At 37.9% G+C, this 18,369-nt stretch overlaps 1 protein-coding gene across 9 annotated transcripts in view; it reads right to left on the minus strand.

Moving 5' to 3' along the window:
* Positions 1-5,228: 5,228 nt before the first annotated feature.
* The window catches only part of OTOGL (otogelin like), a 98,271-nt gene continuing 85,130 nt past the window's right edge, over positions 5,229-18,369 (minus strand). For 7 of the 9 annotated variants that reach the window (XM_030002873.1, XM_030002872.1, XM_030002871.1 and 4 more), the window contains 7 exons: positions 17,366-17,544; positions 16,945-17,049; positions 15,998-16,117; positions 13,952-13,997; positions 11,984-12,055; positions 9,746-9,825; positions 5,229-7,164 (listed from right to left, as the gene is read on the minus strand). In XM_030002873.1, coding sequence (XP_029858733.1) covers positions 6,964-7,164; positions 9,746-9,825; positions 11,984-12,055; positions 13,952-13,997; positions 15,998-16,117; positions 16,945-17,049; positions 17,366-17,544 — 803 coding nt within the window. In that variant the 3' untranslated portion in view covers positions 5,229-6,963. The remainder of the gene's footprint in view (positions 7,165-9,745; positions 9,826-11,983; positions 12,056-13,951; positions 13,998-15,997; positions 16,118-16,944; positions 17,050-17,365; positions 17,545-18,369) is intronic. The other 2 variants (XM_030002879.1, XM_030002874.1) reach the window with 1 other exon arrangement.

Below are 18,369 nucleotides of genomic sequence, written 5' to 3' on the forward strand. Positions count from 1 at the left end.
GGCGGCAGACCCCGCAGCCCGACGGGGGAAGGGCGGGCGGCAGCGCTGCCCCGCGGAGCCCACAGCCGGGGCGGCGGGAGCGGGACGGCCGCCGCCACCGCCCCACGGGCTCTCCCCGTGAGGGCAAACGACGCTCCCCTTCCGCGGAGGGGACAGGCACCCACCTGCGGCTGGCGGGGCCTCCGCTCCGGCCGCTTTCCTCTCCCCCTCCTCGCTTTCTCTGTCCCCAGCCCGCCCCGCCGCCGTGCGTTCTGGCCTTTCCTGCCTTTTCGCCTGCTGCCGGGCGGGTCGAGGCGGCAACGGGCAGCGCCGTGTGGCGGGGTCCCGGCTGCCGGCCCCCCCGGCTCCCCTCATCCCCAGCGGAGCCGTCGCCGGGCACCAAACGCGGAGCTTCCCGCTTATTTCCCGCTCCCTGAGGCGGGCGCCTGAGGGGAAGGGGCGGACGGCGGCGCAGCGCGGCCCGCCGCTTTCCCGCCTTCCCGCCCGCCGTGAGGCCGCGCCGGGCCGCCGGCCAGAGCCCAGCACCGGAAAGACTTTGTCGAAATTAAAAATAGCTGGAATGTTAAGAGAGGTGTATACGTGTATGGGAAGTCACGGCCGAACTATTCCTGCGGTTAGCGGGCTGAAAGGAAACACTGAGGAGGCAAACGGGGTGTTTCAGGGGGTGGTTGGTTGTGTGAGGAGCCGCCGTGCTTTGTGATGGTCTGGTCAGCTCCGATACCCGATTTTTGGGTTCTGTTATCCAACTGTACTGGAACGTGGACCCATCGCAAATTCACTGCGAGCAGATGTTCCTCAACTCTTTTTACATGTAAGAGCTGGGTCTTTGGGGCCGGCCATGTGTGCAAAATACGAAAGCTGCTCGCAGGAGTGCTGGCTTTAACTTGCTTTGAGAAAATACTTTCCACTTAGGCATCGTAGAGTTTCAGAGTACGTCTCTGGGAAGAATGAGTAACAAATACCATCAAAGCAACTAGCATGAAGTACTGCCTTCTATCCTTTAACTAGCTAGCTAGATTCTTAACAGGCATGTTTTGGTTCTAGATTTTATACGAAGAGGGTTAAATCAGACCGCTCAGGAGTAAGGTTGGTCTCAGAACGAAGTCGATCTCAGAATCCATACAACTGCTCCCCGGTGTGACACCAGTTTCTTCACCAGTGAGTATCCCTACTGTAAAACACGGAGATTAGCCCCGGAGGAGGAACAGACACTGACATTGTCTCGCTGCTGGAGCCGCTGCAAAGATCCTCATTTACCTCCTTGGGGCAGAATTCCTCCTTGGGGCAGAATTCCTGATTCTCCTTATCAAGCTGTTGGCCTCTGTACAGACGTCCCACACAAAGTTACCAGTGCAAGCATCTATAAACGAAGAACAGACGAGAATACGTAACAGTAGGACCACTGATTTACTTCCCAAAGGCTGCTGAACAAGAACTCGGCTCAGACAAAAACTTCAGGTGACATCCACCTTTGGCCAGATCTGAAGTGGTGAATTCAGAGGTAAACTTACCTCGATATAATTTCCAGTGCCCTAACCTTCTCCAAATTAACCTTTTTAATAGAAAATTAGTTTTCCACTGTGCTCTTTGAAATTAAATCAGTTTAGTAAGCCGATAAAATTTGTTTACCAATTATTTCCAGACAAAGTAATTATAGAATAAATACGAATTAGTGCCACTGTAAACATGTACCATAAAAATGAGCAACACTCATATTATTTACTGTGTATTTTCTTAGGTGCTATCATCACATAATATATTATTCCTGTCTTGAGATAGTATCTTGTTGATCAGTGGGTTGTTCCCCATTTTTCCCAAAATCTGTACCCAACTGAACTTTGAATCGTGAAATAAGGAATACAATTTTTAATTAGACCTTTATTTAGAACTTCTAGTAAACAAGGCAGGCTTAATCTCACCAGAAAAAATACCATTTTGGAGCTTTTATGTTACCCAGGCTCAGAGACAGACGTAGTAAATCAAAAGCTGCTGCAATGAAACACCTGATCTCAAAACACTGAGTCAGTCTCTCCCTGAGAAACACACACATACAGAGCGCAGGTGGGGGTGTCGCCTGAATGCTATTTTAGCTATCAATGCCAAAAGTAAGCTGCTGCCTATTCAGCTGTTTCACAAAGCAGACATACTCATTTTTTTTCCAGAGAACTTTGTAATCACCAAGCACTAAGGGAGGCTTTATTAACGGGGCGATTTTCAAGACAACAGCAGGAGCCCTCTCTTTTTTAACCTCATTAAATTAAGTGTGCATGGCACATTCCACCTTAATCAAAAGAACACTCCCCAAAACATAACCGCTTTCCTTTTATTGAGCATTTCTAGTGATTAACTTTTAACATCATTAACTATTGCGTTTCTCCAGAATGCAACATCAGTACAGAAGCTCTTCAAGTTCCCCCAGTCTTCATACAAAAACTACTTGTAAAAGTAGAACCTACAGGTATAAGATATTTTTTTCAGACTATCTCCTTTGAGTGAGATTCTCAAATCTCTGATCTTGGAGAATCTTTTACCACTGATTTCAATACGACGTATAGGCGTACGACGACCTAATATGGTCTATATGGTTATGTGTGACAGCTCATGTATGTTTTGTCCCCTCTACTAGAACACATGCCTGTGGGATTTTTCCATAGGACATGGATTACACCCATACATGATTACACCAGCAGCATAACCTCAAGGTAACCTCTGGAAAAGGATTTGATGTGACAGAACTTGAAAAAATTAGTTCAAGTCAGTGTTTCCCACTGCCACAGTATTCCTGATTGGTACCTACACATTTATTTGGCAGTAAGTTTTTACACAAAGGTGAACCTCTGTAATATTTGGAAATTGGATGTCCTATAAATTCTTATAAAAGGAGAGATGGAAGAAAAAGAGATGGAAAGAACTATACAGAACTAATGCATAATCAAAAAAAAAAAAAAAATCCAGGCTGAATCTGAGCTCATCAGCAGTGCAGAAGGTCGAGAGAAAAAAATTGAATTTGTGTTAGGAAAAACAGAGTGGAAAAGAAAGGGGACAGAAGCCACATCTGACGTGGCATTTGTGACTGCTTAAGCACTGTGAACAGCACAGTGACCGTTTGTCACCCTGGAGTGTGTTCTTGTAAACACCTCCACCTTTGAGTATACTTTGTGGCTTGTAACTACGTTCAGACACCATACTTAAGGCCTGGTCCTGTTCTCAAAAGAAACTAGTAACAAAGACCTCAGTGCAAATAGCTTTTTCACCAATACACAGGTGCATGTATTTGGGAAGACCTCCACCTGCAATGTGGAAAGTAATAAATCATGAAAATGTATGTATTAAGTTTTACTGTCGATTTTTAGTATACAGATTTGGCTAGCTAAAAATGAGAATATTGGCTGCCTGTATAGCTGTACTGTAGGTCTTGGATTTTATTAATGAAAAAACACAGTAAGTGGCTTAAACCCAATATTAAAAGCTGTGCCTTAAATTCCAGTTGCATATTGAGGTGAGAATTGGTCTTAACAAATGACCTGGCAATAAGGCAATGGAATTATAAAAGTCAAATATTATAAATAATATGGCCAAAGCCTTACTATTTTATAGAGGCATGTTCAGTTACAATCTGATTCTAAGTATAGAGATAGATTTAGATTAATCCCTTAAAAAAAAAAAAAAAAGAAATCTGCATTGTTTTATGGGTAAGCCTTTATATTGTAGAATTTCTTTTGCAAGTGCAAGTAGGAGAACAGAGCAGCGGAAACGTAGGCGCAAAGGACCAGTGCAACCAGCTATGAATGGGGGAGATGCCAGGGCACGGCAGGACCGCAGCGTAAGGTCTGCACTCGACCGTGCACGCAGCTTCTCCCCAGTTCCTCGCATTTTCCAGTGGCAGCGTGGGAGTTTGAGAGAGGCATGCATTCCCAGCCTTTCTTTTAGGGGAGTAGAAATTATTCGAGTCTTGGTTTCAGGCGGGGGTAGAAGGGAGGGAACTCTGTGGGTATTAAAGCTCTTTTAGTCAACAATAAACAAACTAATTAATTTTGGTATTTAACTAAGTTAGGTTTGAGTTGGATCAGCTTTCCAAAGCAGCTCAGAAGATGTCTGCGCAAACAGGGTTACGCGCAATTTGAGGCTGGGGGTTGAGGCAGGAATGCAGTTGAAGAGAGATGAGGAAACCAAGACAGAACCACAGACTCCATCTAAGTTTATATTTAAGATACAAACGGAGGAAATATTTGGAGCAGAACAGTCCTGCCACACTGCAGGCTCATTCAAACCTTCTACCCATTGCAAGGCCTGCAAGGGCTAGTTCACACTGTATAAAACATACCACGTTATGCCAATGTCACCTTCATGGAGGTAATGGGGGTGGGATGGCTGTCCAGAAAATGGTTCACAAGTTTTAATAGGTGTTCACTTTCTGACCAGGCCAAAGCAGCCTGAATTTGAAGTTTAATTGTCAAATGAAAGGCAATCTTAGACCATAGCCAGCTTCACCGAAGATGTAAGATTTTGCTGTAGGCTTCAGGGAGGATCCCGACAGAGTTCCTACTGATTGTTGCACTTAAAAAACCAAGTTGGGTGAGTGGGAAAAGATCTTTTAATACCATTTTTCCTATTACAGGTTATCATGGAGTTAATTTTAAGCATAACTGCTTTTATAATTTCCAGGTTTGTCTAAGATTTTGCATTATTGTTCATCTTTAGTGGCACAGGTAAATTAATTGCATCAACACTGATTTATTATCATTCTGCAAAATAATGTTTATTAATTTCTCTTTAATTACAAATGCAGTTCTAAATCTCAGGAAAGCACATTGCTTATAAAAAGCACAGCTGTTCAATCAAAACACATCAAGTGTTTGTCATTATATGGAAAAATGCTATCTTGTAGGAGCTTCTTCAGGTAATTTATCAAATGCTAAATTCATTAAGAAGTTTTGGGCCAAACTCTCTTGATGCAAATATAGGATTCCTATCTCTATGTTAATAAATCAAAAGGCCCTAAGGATGAATTTTTCTTTTAAAAGTTGTCCTTTTAATTTGCTGCATGAGTACACAAACTTTACGGCTCTACCTGTGATTTAATTTCCATTTCTGGCCTGCATGAAAAGTTTCTGTACACAAATTCTGGCAGCAATATCAGAGAATATTTTGGTTCTAGGCCCTAGTATGTAACACGACTTGAAATATCCGCCATACAAATCATAAAAACATGCAAATGAAGCATATGCTTTCTCAAAACAGCACTTTATTTTGATCGCTAGGTGATCACTGTTTCTTTATAGTGGTTAAATATTTTACTGATAATACAATGGATTGTTCTTTAATTTTTAAACCAAGTCACTATTTTTAAGGAGATGGATGAGTAGATGACAGTCTTGTTAGTAACGACAGATTTCACTGTATATACTATTTTTCTTTACAAGCCTTCAAACTGAATACAGCAAATGTTTAAAGATTTGTCACACAAAGTAGCAAAATAGCCTTGGATTTTAAGGTTTTTTAATTTTATGTTGCTTATTTTTCATTGTATAAACCAATGTGATAATCCAACCTTTTCGTAATTAAATGATGACAGCCTGAAATAAAAACTGTGTCAAAATGTTTTCAGACTTTCAGACAAGAATTTTAATTCTGAAACAGTTTCCATGACAAGGAAAATACTGACATCATTTAAACAAGTTTCATTCAGTGAGTTTATAAAGCAAAGTAATCTTCTAAAAACAAGCCTAAAATTCTATTCTTAGATTTTAAGATAAGATTATGTAGTATGTTTAATAAAAGGGAGAGTATATTCAGCTTAAGGTGCTGAATCATGCACATTCACAGCCTGATTGAACATGAATAGCTCACCTAAGCCCTTCAAAACATATATTTTACCTGGATTTTGTTTTCCTGGACTCAAAAATTATGAATCCTAAATTCAATCAATAGTCCAAATCTCAATATTTAAAAAAAGCAAACAATTTTTATGTATTGTATAAAAATACACTGGACACAAATCTTCAAACTGGAAAACAAAGGAAGAAACCCACTATGAATAGTTAAAATGTGCAGTATCCTGGTTTTTTAATAAATATATATATACATAATATCTTATTCTACAGCTAACAGTAGACACCCAATTTCTTAGTTGTGAAAACTGAAAACTGGATATAAAATAGAATCCTTCATATCAGAAACAGCTTTTAGATATTTTTAATAAAGGCACAAGTGTTTGAACTCTTCAGGCTTTGCTTAGTCATGCTTCATATTTATAATATATATAAAAATTAAATAAATGTCTAAGGTTTAAAGACATTATCATGATTTTACTATATGCTCTGGAGATTTACTACAGTTACTTACAGACCTGTTGGTTGTGGTGTTTCTCAGTGACTTACAGTGTAAGCAGAGTCCAGTCATTGACAACAGCTTAATGGACGAAAGATAAACTTTTTAGCAAGATAAAAAATGTTTCAGTTGAACCCACTATTTTTTTAATAAGTTAATTCAGTCATTCTCAAAACCCCAATATGCTTCTTTCCCATTTAAACATGGGACCAGTGATGGTTCTCAACTGGAAGTTTCCAAGTAAAAGGAAAAGAACCACTGAGAAATTCTGAACTTTGATAAGTAGCCACAATCCAAAATTTTAAAACACTGGAAGCACAGACATTAACCAGCTTTCAACAGCTCATCAGAAAGCCACTGAGTAGAAATAAATGATGGCTAAATTATACCTTGTTCAAAAGAATTTATGTTTTTCTCTCTACACATGCCAATATTTGAAAAGAAAATTTGCAGAACAAAGAACAACATCATCTTCACTAAATTTGTGAAAAGTTACATTATAAAGCATAATTGAGGACTTTTTTTTTTTTTTTTCCCCTGCAGAGCACTATAGCCATCCAAGGTCAAAAAATAGAGTCTGGTGAAAGGAAACTCATTTTAATTCTTCAGATTAAATCATATCCACAGTAATGTTCAGTTCCATTGGCATGAGCAGTCTATAGGCTCTTGAATGACATACATAATTTCAGTGCCATTTCCTGAGCAGCGTAGTGGCACAGTCAGGTTACGCGTTCCATTTTCTCGACAACATTTACAGAATCTTAAATGACTATCAATATTGACATTGAAAATTGTTGCAGATGGGCATTTTCCATCACAAGAAGCCACATTTATCTATGAGCAAAATAAGAACTGAAATTAGACATCTCATATTTTGTTATAAAGATATTACATTTCAAACTTCTTTGTGATTAAAACCCATTTTTACATTTGAAAATGTAAGAGAAAATGTTAAGACTCCGGTCTTAAAAATTATTTTATCTCCTAAGATTCATTCATTCTAAGTGTAGACACATTTTAAATTTTTTTTTAAATTAAACTTTTTTTGGTTGTTTAATTGTGTATTGTGTCTTAACCTTGAGCAAAATTTTGTGCTGTGGATACCAAAATCGAATCCCTAGTTTACAAATTAATAACTTCGAAACAGCACAGCTAAATTCATGTTCTTTTCATGTTCACTGCTGAAAAGTTAAATTCTTCTAAGCAAAACGAAGAGAAGTCTATCATTCTCCTTGAAGGTTCAAGAGGAAGAGCATATCAGTGCAAAAGCTTCTCCCTTTCTTATTCATACTGCTTGTGACTAAGGGCACACCAATATTAGCTGTGTTATCACTGTAACAAGTATATCCAAAAAGTAGATGCAGTAACAAACCAGCAAGGGCAGAGACTGGCTATAAAATTATTTGTGCTCGAGACTTCAGCAGAGCAAAGCTTTCTCTCACTATTATTACATTGTGTGAAGAGTCTTCTTAGCTGATACTCTGACAGAAAAGAAATTGATACTTTTTAATTAAAACTTAAATGGAGTTGATATGCTGGGAAATTGAGAACAGCCATACGAGATGTAGTTCCTTCTGTGATAGTTTTAAATCTGATTTCTTTTGCAAGTGAGGAGTATGAAAGATGCTTTGATCCACTCCCTTCCAAACAGCCTGTGAACAAATGGGCCATATCCAAAACAAATTGGACCAAAAGGTTACTCTTACAGCTTTCCTGAAATAAGACCTTGTCCTAAGCACTAATAATCTCAGTTATTAATTAATTAAATGTAACCATAGTCAGCCCGATCCACAGTTTGACAGCATTAATCTGGCCAAAAAACATGTATGCAGTTCCAAACCAACCATAGCAGATACCGCCATTTGATGGACCAAAATCATGCGATTGAAATAGATTGCCAGGGGTTTTGCAGTGGGGGAGCTGGAGAGGAAAGGAAGTGGAGCTAAGGATATGAATAGAGATTTTGAGGACATGAAAATCTGGAGGTACTTCTGGGTGCAGGGAATCTGGACTGTGGGAAGGGTTGGCAGCCATCAAAGAAATGGGGAACAAGAAGATACTGGGTAAAGGGGGTTGTAATATGGATGGAGATGGGATGGGGGTAGGTCTGTTTGGAAGGTGGGTAGAGGGTGAAGGAAAGATAAAGAATGTACAATAGAAAGTCATAAAAAGGAAGGCTTGTGCCGTTCATGGAATGACCTGGCCAACATTCTCGTTGCTCCTCTCTGAACCCTCTCTAGTTCTGCAGCAATGTAGAGGGACCATAACTGCACAGAGCACCCTCAATACTAATGCGCCATTGACTCCTAAGAGACACTAGAATGAGTTTGTTTCCACGCCCCATCCTATTCCCTAAGTGTCATAACTCTTAGTCAGCCTTTCTGTCTGCAGGAGAGCATTTAACAGAGGTTTTCACAGAACTGGATGCAAGGGCAAGGTCCTTTTCAGCTAGCTGAAAAACCTATCAGGTTTGACTAAATCTTTCTGTTTAATATTCTTTGCTTTAGTCAATACCATGTCTTTATTTTGTCATATTGCTGTCCCTTAACCTAGGCTGTTGAAGTAACTGTGAAGCTCTCCACAGTCTTCTCTCCTCTTAACTATGGCAAAAAACTGTAATTTCATCAGCATATTTATATTCCCTCATTACCAACCTTTCTTCTAAAACAAAATAAATACACCATACATTCTTACTTCTACTATTAAACTTTGGGCGTGTCACTGTTGAGCTTCTATCAGGATGGACATTAAACTGCTCAGCTTTCAATCTGTGATGATATTTTGCCTCTTCCCTTATGACTGTTTAGATTCTTCAACAGACTCTTACCAGAGGCCTTCTGGAGGTCTGAAGATATTGTGTGGGTTGCTTCTCTTTTAAGTGCTATGTGAGAAGCACATTTGCCTCTCAGACATGTCCTGGGTTTCGTAGATGGGGCTACACCAAAGCTGAGAAATAAGATGTCTTAAGTAGGCCCATAAATAAATGGGATCATGAATTTATGATATGCAGACATATGCTATGTGGAGGAGAAGATACCCAGAAAGTAAAGGTCTTCAAAGAGGAATGCAGCAGTGTTTCCATCACATCCTAAGTGGAAGCATTTCTACTCCTCTTTTAGAGTGGGATGCTATTTCATGGTGAAGAGTTCAATGCCTTTGTTAGTTACAAGCAGTTCTGCTGTGTACTTTTCATTTGAAGCCAGATGTTTTTCCAGGTAGGAGGGCTCAGTCTTTCAGCCATAGGAACAGCTAATTTTACTCCATTTACAAGTGGGATAACATTCCTAGAGTCAAAGGTCTGCTTTTGAGAAGATAGCAGCATTTTTTGTTGCTTGTTGATAGCTATAACCCACTTCTTCATACTTAATTTGGTATGCCATAGGCCCAGCACCAAACACAGGTCTTTTATGCTTACCGGGCTTTGACTTATACAGTCATTTTTCCTTATGGTTGTCCTGATTGTCATTTTCTGGCAAATCCTTTCTTCCTTTTTGCCTGATAAAATACAGAAAATGCATATTGAATCAATACACTTTTTGTACTGTATTTGCTACTAAAAAAAGTGAAACTATTAAAATAATTTTAATAATTATACTGTTTTCAATAATGTACACATTGAAACTATTATTTCCATAATTAAATAATTGTTTAGAAAAAATCTCATATATTAATAAATACTTCCTGTGCAAAACTATCAATTTTATAGCTGGATTCATATGAGGCATCAAGTGGCCCATTAAGCTATACAGATTTTATAAATATTAAAACATTTATATGATTTTAAATTGCACATATGGCAAGATAAATATAAGCAATTAGAAAAAAGATGTCTCAAGTAATTTTGAATAGTGTTAGAATTAATTCTCTTTTAATCGGAATATTGAATGTAAACAAGATTTTGATTCTGCATTTTAGAAAATTTTCAGAACTTAACATTTGAGAAGGTAAAGCTGTGAATGCGAGTACAACCTTGATGCTATTTTGAATATTTAGAATTTAAATAGAACCGTATAATTTCAATATATTTTTGAGAAAGATGTCCTTCAAGAAAGCTTTGAAAGAGAGAGATGCATATATTTGCTAAATATGGTGCAGTTTTTACCACCAGAACTGAAGCATGTAGCACTGAGTCAGCATACGGATCTAGGATTAGGGAAATACTGCATTTTTAAGTACATTCTGGGAGATATTGATAGGAGGTTTTTTCTTTTATTTGGAAAATAAAGCTGTACAGTGCAAAGCCATTTTTAACATAATAAAAATCATAATATAATAGTGAAACAATTAAATGTACAATCTTTCATGCTGCACTCCATATCAGACTGTTATTACTATCTGTGTAATGGCAGTTATTTAGATCTCCTATTTCACTACCCATCAAAATCACCTATTAGTTTTGCTACGCAACCATTCTGTACATCCAGCATATCAAATAATAAGCAATATTCAGCAGAGTTTCTCCACCTTCAGCACATGCTTTCATGGTTGTGTGTATACAAAAAGAACAACTTTTCTGTTCCCCAGAAGCTTGTGAGCACTTTCATAAGATAAATGAGCTCTGAGTAACCAAGATATTTGGCAACCACAGCTCCAGTGGGTATTTAAAAATTAGGCTGGCTGCAGAGTACAGCTAGATTTTAATCTGCACATTGCAGGATCAGACAAGGTTCTGTTAGTGAACTAGCAGATTGCTGAACGATGAAAGCTGTTAGCCTACAGCATCTTGGTTTTCCTTCCTCAGCAACACTTAAGAAAAAGAAGTCCTCTGATATTTCCATCAGAAAGCGCTTGCCAGCATGAATACGTGTAGACAACGCAATCTTTGTACTTCTATAAGTCCTAGAGAGAGATAAATGACATTTCAGCATATAAGGTGCTGATGTCCAATGAAAACTGCTGGTATACTTTTCTCTCTCCCACCTACAGCTGTCAAGAAGATCTGCATTCAGTATCAGGCGTGCTTTTTTTACTCACTCCTTATTTGAGGCAGGAGTTTCTGTGACTTACCTATCCTTAAAGGCAAAGAATTATGATCATAATGCAACAGCTCTGTAACATTCTGTTATTTCTGGTGTAAAGAGTATTTATTAATGCGTGATTGTAATTGTATGTTCCGCCCTCCCGCCCAACATTTTCATGACTTTGTAAAACATGTTATTTGTGACAAAGAAGAAATACAGCATAAATCCATATCTGCAAAGGTGAGACCAGACAGTAATGCACATTCTTGCTCTATTTTAAGGCAAAAACAATTCAGTCATTAAATTCAGAGCCCTGGGATCACATTTAGAATCTCTTGGTAACAGTATTCAGCATGAAGATATTTTTTAAAGTAACATTTCTTATGACAACTCCCCTGTACAGTAAGTTCACATATTAAAACCAATTTCAGAAATGAACAGGAGGAAGAACCATCAGCAGCATATACCATAAGTGGATGAAGCTAATTCTGACAGGTGCTGAGCAGTGAACCCTAACAAAGCTTTAGAAAACCACTGATCTGGGAGGGCAACAGGGGATAAGCATCTCTCAGTATCAGGCCCAGTACCATTAACTGCATGGTAACATTTAATGGTGGTGACAGCTATACGTGTATATCAAGCAGTGCTTACACTATTATTAAAAAAAGAAAATACATTATTAAAAATAATACCTGGTTCACAATTAATACTATCAGTAGGCACTACTGGACTAATGGCAAAGGGTAATACACCCAATCCAGAACCTGGCAGAATCATTAGGAATGTAAGTTTCTCATGAAATAAAAACATTTTTATATAAATGACATTTCATTAATTCTTACACTGCCAACTGCAATTTTTCTTTTAGCAAAAGATGGTGAGCTTTCCTGTTAGTCTTCCAAATTTTGAAACTCTGCAGCTGCTTCAAGTCTCGCTAAAGACGGCCTAAACTTTATTACTCCTCTGGTTAACACAAAACTGGAATGATGCTTCCTTGTAAACCAAACTTTTGCAATGAGTCTCTCTATGGCAAGGTAAGAATTAAATATATGCACTCACTTTGCATGCATTGAATCAAGCTCTTTCAGAAAGATTATTTGTTCCCATTAAAACCCCAAGGTGTGGCAAGCTCTATTTGTAAGTACTCTTTTTAACTGTTTCATCCAGGGCACATGCTTTTAGTTAAAAATAAAACAAAATAAAAATAAAATAGCATATCATTGCATGAATTACATCTGTTTTTTTAGCAGCCACCTCAGCAAGTATTTCTGAAGTATAACGATGCGTTTTCTGAGGCCACAGAATATGGCCAAAATTATAAATCTTCCTGGTCAACAGAAAACCAGTAGCCATTAATTCTTTAGACTAATTTTCTAAATAAAGCCAACCTAATTGGGGGGGGGGGGGGGGGGGTAGTTAAATATTTTCAACATAGTTTATCTCATTAGAGAAAGAATACTGATTAGTAAGATTTTAGCACAATTCTGGTGTGTTACTTTTCTATGCTGATTCTCATTAAAAAAAAAAGTATTCTGTTGTATTAAAATAGCTTTTATTTTCTATGTTTTGGATACAATAGAACAATAATACTTGAAGTTCACTTTCAAAGCTTTGCATAACTTGGAAACTTGAGTATTGTTCTGTATTTGATAAATATGAATATTTCTCCTTATATCGCTGAATTATTTACAATACATCGCACTTCTGAATTTTATTTAATAACTGTGCAATATGTGGCTATAAGTCTGTGACTTCCTATTCAATATTGTTAAGTAAATGTTTGTCTAAAAAAATTCCAAAGACTAATTTGCTTATATATTTTAAGTCTAATGTTGAAAACAAAAAAGGTCAAAAAAGAGGGGGGAGGATTTTCTGTGGCATTCAACAAGTTCTTGCTCTACACAATTAGTTTTACACAACAGTGTTTTATTTTTATGTATACATAATTATATACCTTGGTAATAAAGCCTTTCCTAGTCAAAACTGCAGAGAAAATCAGTTTGTTCTCAACTGACTTTTAAAATTGCATAAATTATGAAGCCTTTATATAAGCTTGCATCACAATTCATCATGTTTTAAAGTTACACACTCAGAAAATGTGAATGTATTCCCAGATATTAAAAAGTAAATTTTATATAAGGGTTGCTAACGTCAGTATTACTCTAATTTTCCTCATTTGGGATTAAAAAAAAAATATATATTATTCCAGTATTTTGGCCCTAGAAAATACATACTAGTGATACAGAATAAATTGGTAAATTTGGAGACGTATTTCAAAATGTCATCGAATTAGGAATCAATTTTAGGGGGAAAATCCTTATCTTTTATGGTGAAAATTATATAAGGCAATATTTTGGCGTCAGCTTAGCAATAAAGAGAATGTTTTCGTTATTTTCATCAAAATAACTTTTCATCTTCCACAGGTTATATTTGGAGAGATTTGGTTATACTCCAGAACAATAATGTTAAAAATCACCAAGTCAGCAGCCAAATGAAGCAAGACCTTTTAATAGGAGTAGTTAGGTAACTATAACAATTTTATGTGATTTGGGGGAGGACTGCATGCTTTTTTCTTCTTGATGTCCCAGCAACTGAGGTTAAAAACCAAGCCCTCCAAAACCAAAGCCAAACTAGCACATATTGCAGCCTTCATCACTTACAGGTCTTGCAGCAGCCATCATTATACGCCTGCACAATTCCTCCATTCTAGGAAAGTAAAAAGGAGAATATATCAAAAAAGACTGTGCTCAATGCAAAGGTGAATTGTATCTCAAGACATTCCATGCTTTAGCGATGTCCAACTAATACAAAATAGTATCACTGAAATCAAGAGAACTACACAGGTATGTATCAGCTGAAGGTTTGGTTCACAAATTCTTTACAGCCTTTGATATTGAAGATGAACTTACCGCTGCTTGTCTGAGCTGATCTAGTCTCCTTTGAATAAGCCACTTAGTTTGGATAAGTATCTTTTTATATCATCCACTACCATCTATTTCCCGACGACTGAGATTTATTAGGATGGTTTAAAAAATTAATGTGTGCAACTTTGCTGATGATGTAAAAGGATTTACACTGATCATATGCCAAGGAGAAAATGAATACCTAATAAGTAGCTTTTTACAACATTAAATATATATATACACACACATGGTTTTGAAAGAGAACATTAACTGCAGAATTTCAGAACCATTGGTGTGCTCAATTCCTTTTCTCAATTATAGTCTTTGTTATTGATTTCTGCTAAAGTTGCTTGTTAGCTAGAAAGTAAAAATGTACGGAAGTGAAGAAAATGTCCTTTTGAAATTAAAAGAGAGCATGAGAGAGAGAGAGAGACAGAGAGAGAGGCTGTCAGAATCTGTCACAATCAGTGCAAGCGAGAAACACGTGCCCTCAATTTTAGTGCATAGCCCAGAACTGCATATCAAGCCGACAACTGACCATAAAGAGCACTCTTACGATAACAACAGACAAAAGACATTTTTAAGCTTCCATCTTTTCATGCTAGAATCCATTTTTTATCTCATTACAGAAAAATTACTGAATAAGTTGTTCAAGAACTTCTTAAATGAGCACTTAAACTCAGCCTCTTAAATCCATATTCATAAATTATCCTGAGCTGCCTGTCAGAAGAGCTTTCTCCTCGGCTACTGGTTCAAGTCTATGCTCAGCATCTCTGAAAAACAGGTCAGACTGATTCAGGAAGTTAATTTTAGGGCTCCATTCTTTAAAATCTTAACCATTATTACTAAGGAAAGATCCTAATATATGGTGACAAAAAGGTTCCAAGAAAGAAACTTGAGCATAAAGTCAAAGTAGAACAGGCGTTAAATTTAGATAGAATGCCTTCTTCAGGATTGGAAGAAATAAGGACTTTTTAAACAAATGCAATGGATAAGTAGGACTTGTGCTAAATTTGTGCTAAATTTATAACCTGTAGTCAAGGCAGCAATGGTACTTACCCTTTCTACATGTATATTTATTTTATTATTATTTGTAGCTTATATTAAATATATGGTGTACTGCAAGTGCAAGAATTATGGCAAGTATTATAAAGTTAGAGAAGTCTTAAATTAGAAATGAAATTGTAAACAAATATGTAATGTATGTGAAGCATCCACATTCTTCAAACCAGTTTATATGGGTATGCCAAATTTATATTTTTAGATATATGATGTAGGTAGATACCCTTTCATGTATGATAGATATTTTTTGTTATGTTATACAAAGTTTAGTTTAAGAGATAAAGTTTATATCTACTCTGTCATCTTTCTAAGCTTTGCACAACTTAAGGTGTTTTTAATATAGCCCACTTTTATATGTAGCATTTCTGAATTGTGTGGTCCAATTTATTTAGTGTATGTGTACTACGAACTTGGCAAAGTGTTATTCCAAACCAAAGTAAGACATAGTGATTAGAACTTTATATAGTGGTACGTCAAGCATGATTCCAATTCCACAATATTTTAAAAGCAGTCATCATTAAGACCCAAACAAACTTTCATACTCCTCACAGATATTTTGTTAGTCAAAAAGCAAGCAGGAACATAGAAAACAATGTAAAGGTAGCGAGTAAATTGCTTGCTTTCATGTTTTTACTTACCACTTTTTTAATTTAAAGAAAGTGCATGAGGTATGCATGCACTGTCAACTGTAAGCCAAACTCCAGATCAGTTATTGTCACTTACCTCACCCCAAGTACAAACCTTTGTACACTCAGTGTCATTAAAAGGGGGGCAGACAACACTTGATCCCAGTATCATAGCCCCCGCAGCAGTCTTTGCACACTTGTAGTTGGTGCAGTTGGAGCTCCAGGTGCTTCCTTCCTGAATACATAGAACGAAACCATTGTCAGGAAAGACAAAACATTTCAGCTCTGTGTCCAACCCCAAATGTCTGTAGAAGTGGTGCCCTCACACTGTAGTACCTGCTGGAGTGGAAAGTTTATTGCAGACCACCCACAGGCAGCAAAGGGAAAACCATCCTCCAACTGCCAGTGGCTACTCCTGCCTGGAGCCATGGCTCTACTCTCCAGCATGCTGCTCAGCATGGGTGTCCTAGTGCAGAACAAAAGGTCTCTGTGCCAGAAAAAAAGTCCAATAGTTTCATTTTCTCCAAAAGCAATGGGAAGCATGAACCAAGTCATGGCCACATCTAAATTTCCTTGCGTGTGGATGCTGGAACACACCATCAGGATCCTGACCCCAGTGCTTCAGTTTGCACACTTCCTTTCTGTAGAAACCAGAATGAGGAGAAGAGTGGCCCTGGGAAGAGGGGGACATAGGAGTCCTCACGTGGACTCGGAAGCTCCCAATGCATCCAAATCACAGTATATGACTTAGAGTTACAATTTCCACCCTACCCTGCACTTAGAGCATACGCAGCCTTAAGTAAATTATGACATTCGCATATCTTTGTAGAAAATATTACAACCGATAAAATGAAATAAGGTATTCACCTAGTGTGAAATGGCAGGTCTTTAAATCAACACGCTTTTTTCCTATTATATACCATAAATAGTCCATAAGTACGTAACCAGCAGTAAGGAGGTATGAAACAAGACTCACAGCATGAGTTAACTAAGAAGTGACTGTCAGACACCTGTTTATCATATTATTATAGTTATTTTCTATTTCTGTCTAGAGGCACTTACCTCATACACAATTAGTGTTCCATTCTCAGTATGAAAAGAGCAGGACACGTTTTGACAGGTACCACAACAAGTATGGTGACTGGAGGAAGGAATATATATTTGATGCTGGAAAGAAAGGAAAGCAAAAAGAGAAAAAACCAAGTATTTTTTTAAACATACAGTATATGAAAATTCATTGATTTCTGAAACTAAAAATACCAAGAGAAACAATATACAGATGGATGGATGGATATGTTTACGTATGCTGCTAGAAATTGCCTCTCAAAATAATCCTGGGGACACACGATACACATCATCACTGTTAAGTTCTCAAATTCTTGCTGAGCAAACAGGACTAGCAAAAGTCTTCACTTTGACTTTTATCCTAATTGTGTCATTGTGCTCACAAATTGCATCATTCCTGTATTTTAAGAATACTCACAGCTTCACATTGCTGGGAACAGTTCACCATTGTAAAATGCATGGCGTTGTATCCCGTGTTCTGATCTTTTTCTTGTAAACACTGTACAGTGTAACAAAGGTCTCCATCCAAGTACTGAATCACTGACTGTCCAGGATTCAGTACTGTGACCTCTTGGAAGATGCACACATCATCCTTCTCTAACACCAAAAGAAATAAATGTTACCAGAGGGAAAAAAAAAAATAATCATCAGGCAAATTAACGAAATCACTGTAAAGACAAAAGTAGGGCAAAGTCCTACGCTCTGCAAAAGTATTCTAATTTTTAGACTTGATTGGTTTGTGGTTTTAATTACCAAACAAGGGGGGGGGGAGGTATAATGCACCTTAAGAAAATGCTACAAAATGCAAAACTGCCTAAAACTGATAGTGTTCCTACCATGAAAGTAAAAAAAAAAAAAATCTGTTGTTCTTATTTTTAAAGAATTCTAATATTTAACATTGGGCTAAGTACACTATATGAATTATTCTGCACACCACAAAATGTAGCCTTTCTGTCAATTAAACTAGTATGTCTACAATTACCTGTGGGACAGTAATACGCTCAAGCTGTACTGTAAGTTCGTGCTTTGCTCCCGGAGGCAGTCTAGCCAGGGCTGCAGTCAGGATTGCAGCGTACCTCAAGCACACCCACGCACAGTACAGCTGAAATCTAGTCCCCATGGTGTAGCTGCGTGCGGGAAGGAAGCAGAGGTCTGATCTTAAGACTGGGTACGTATCCTCGTGCTGGCTGGACAGGTCTGTTGCTCCGGTGTGAGGTGTTGTCTCATTTGTGCTCGACAGTGGACTAGGAGTAGTCGCACCGCTCGCGCTCAGCTAAGGTTCACAACCTGCTTCCTATCTGCCTCTCACCAGAGAGACCCTCCCTCACTCTGAAAGCATGGACAGTTTTACGACACTCCTACACCCCACCAGAACAGACACAAAATGGATGGGTTAGCAGACAAAGCATCATATTCAGAAAA

Source organism: Aquila chrysaetos, chromosome 26 (genome assembly GCF_900496995.4).
Source record: "Aquila chrysaetos chrysaetos chromosome 26, bAquChr1.4, whole genome shotgun sequence".
Classification (NCBI taxonomy): Eukaryota; Metazoa; Chordata; class Aves; order Accipitriformes; family Accipitridae; genus Aquila; species Aquila chrysaetos.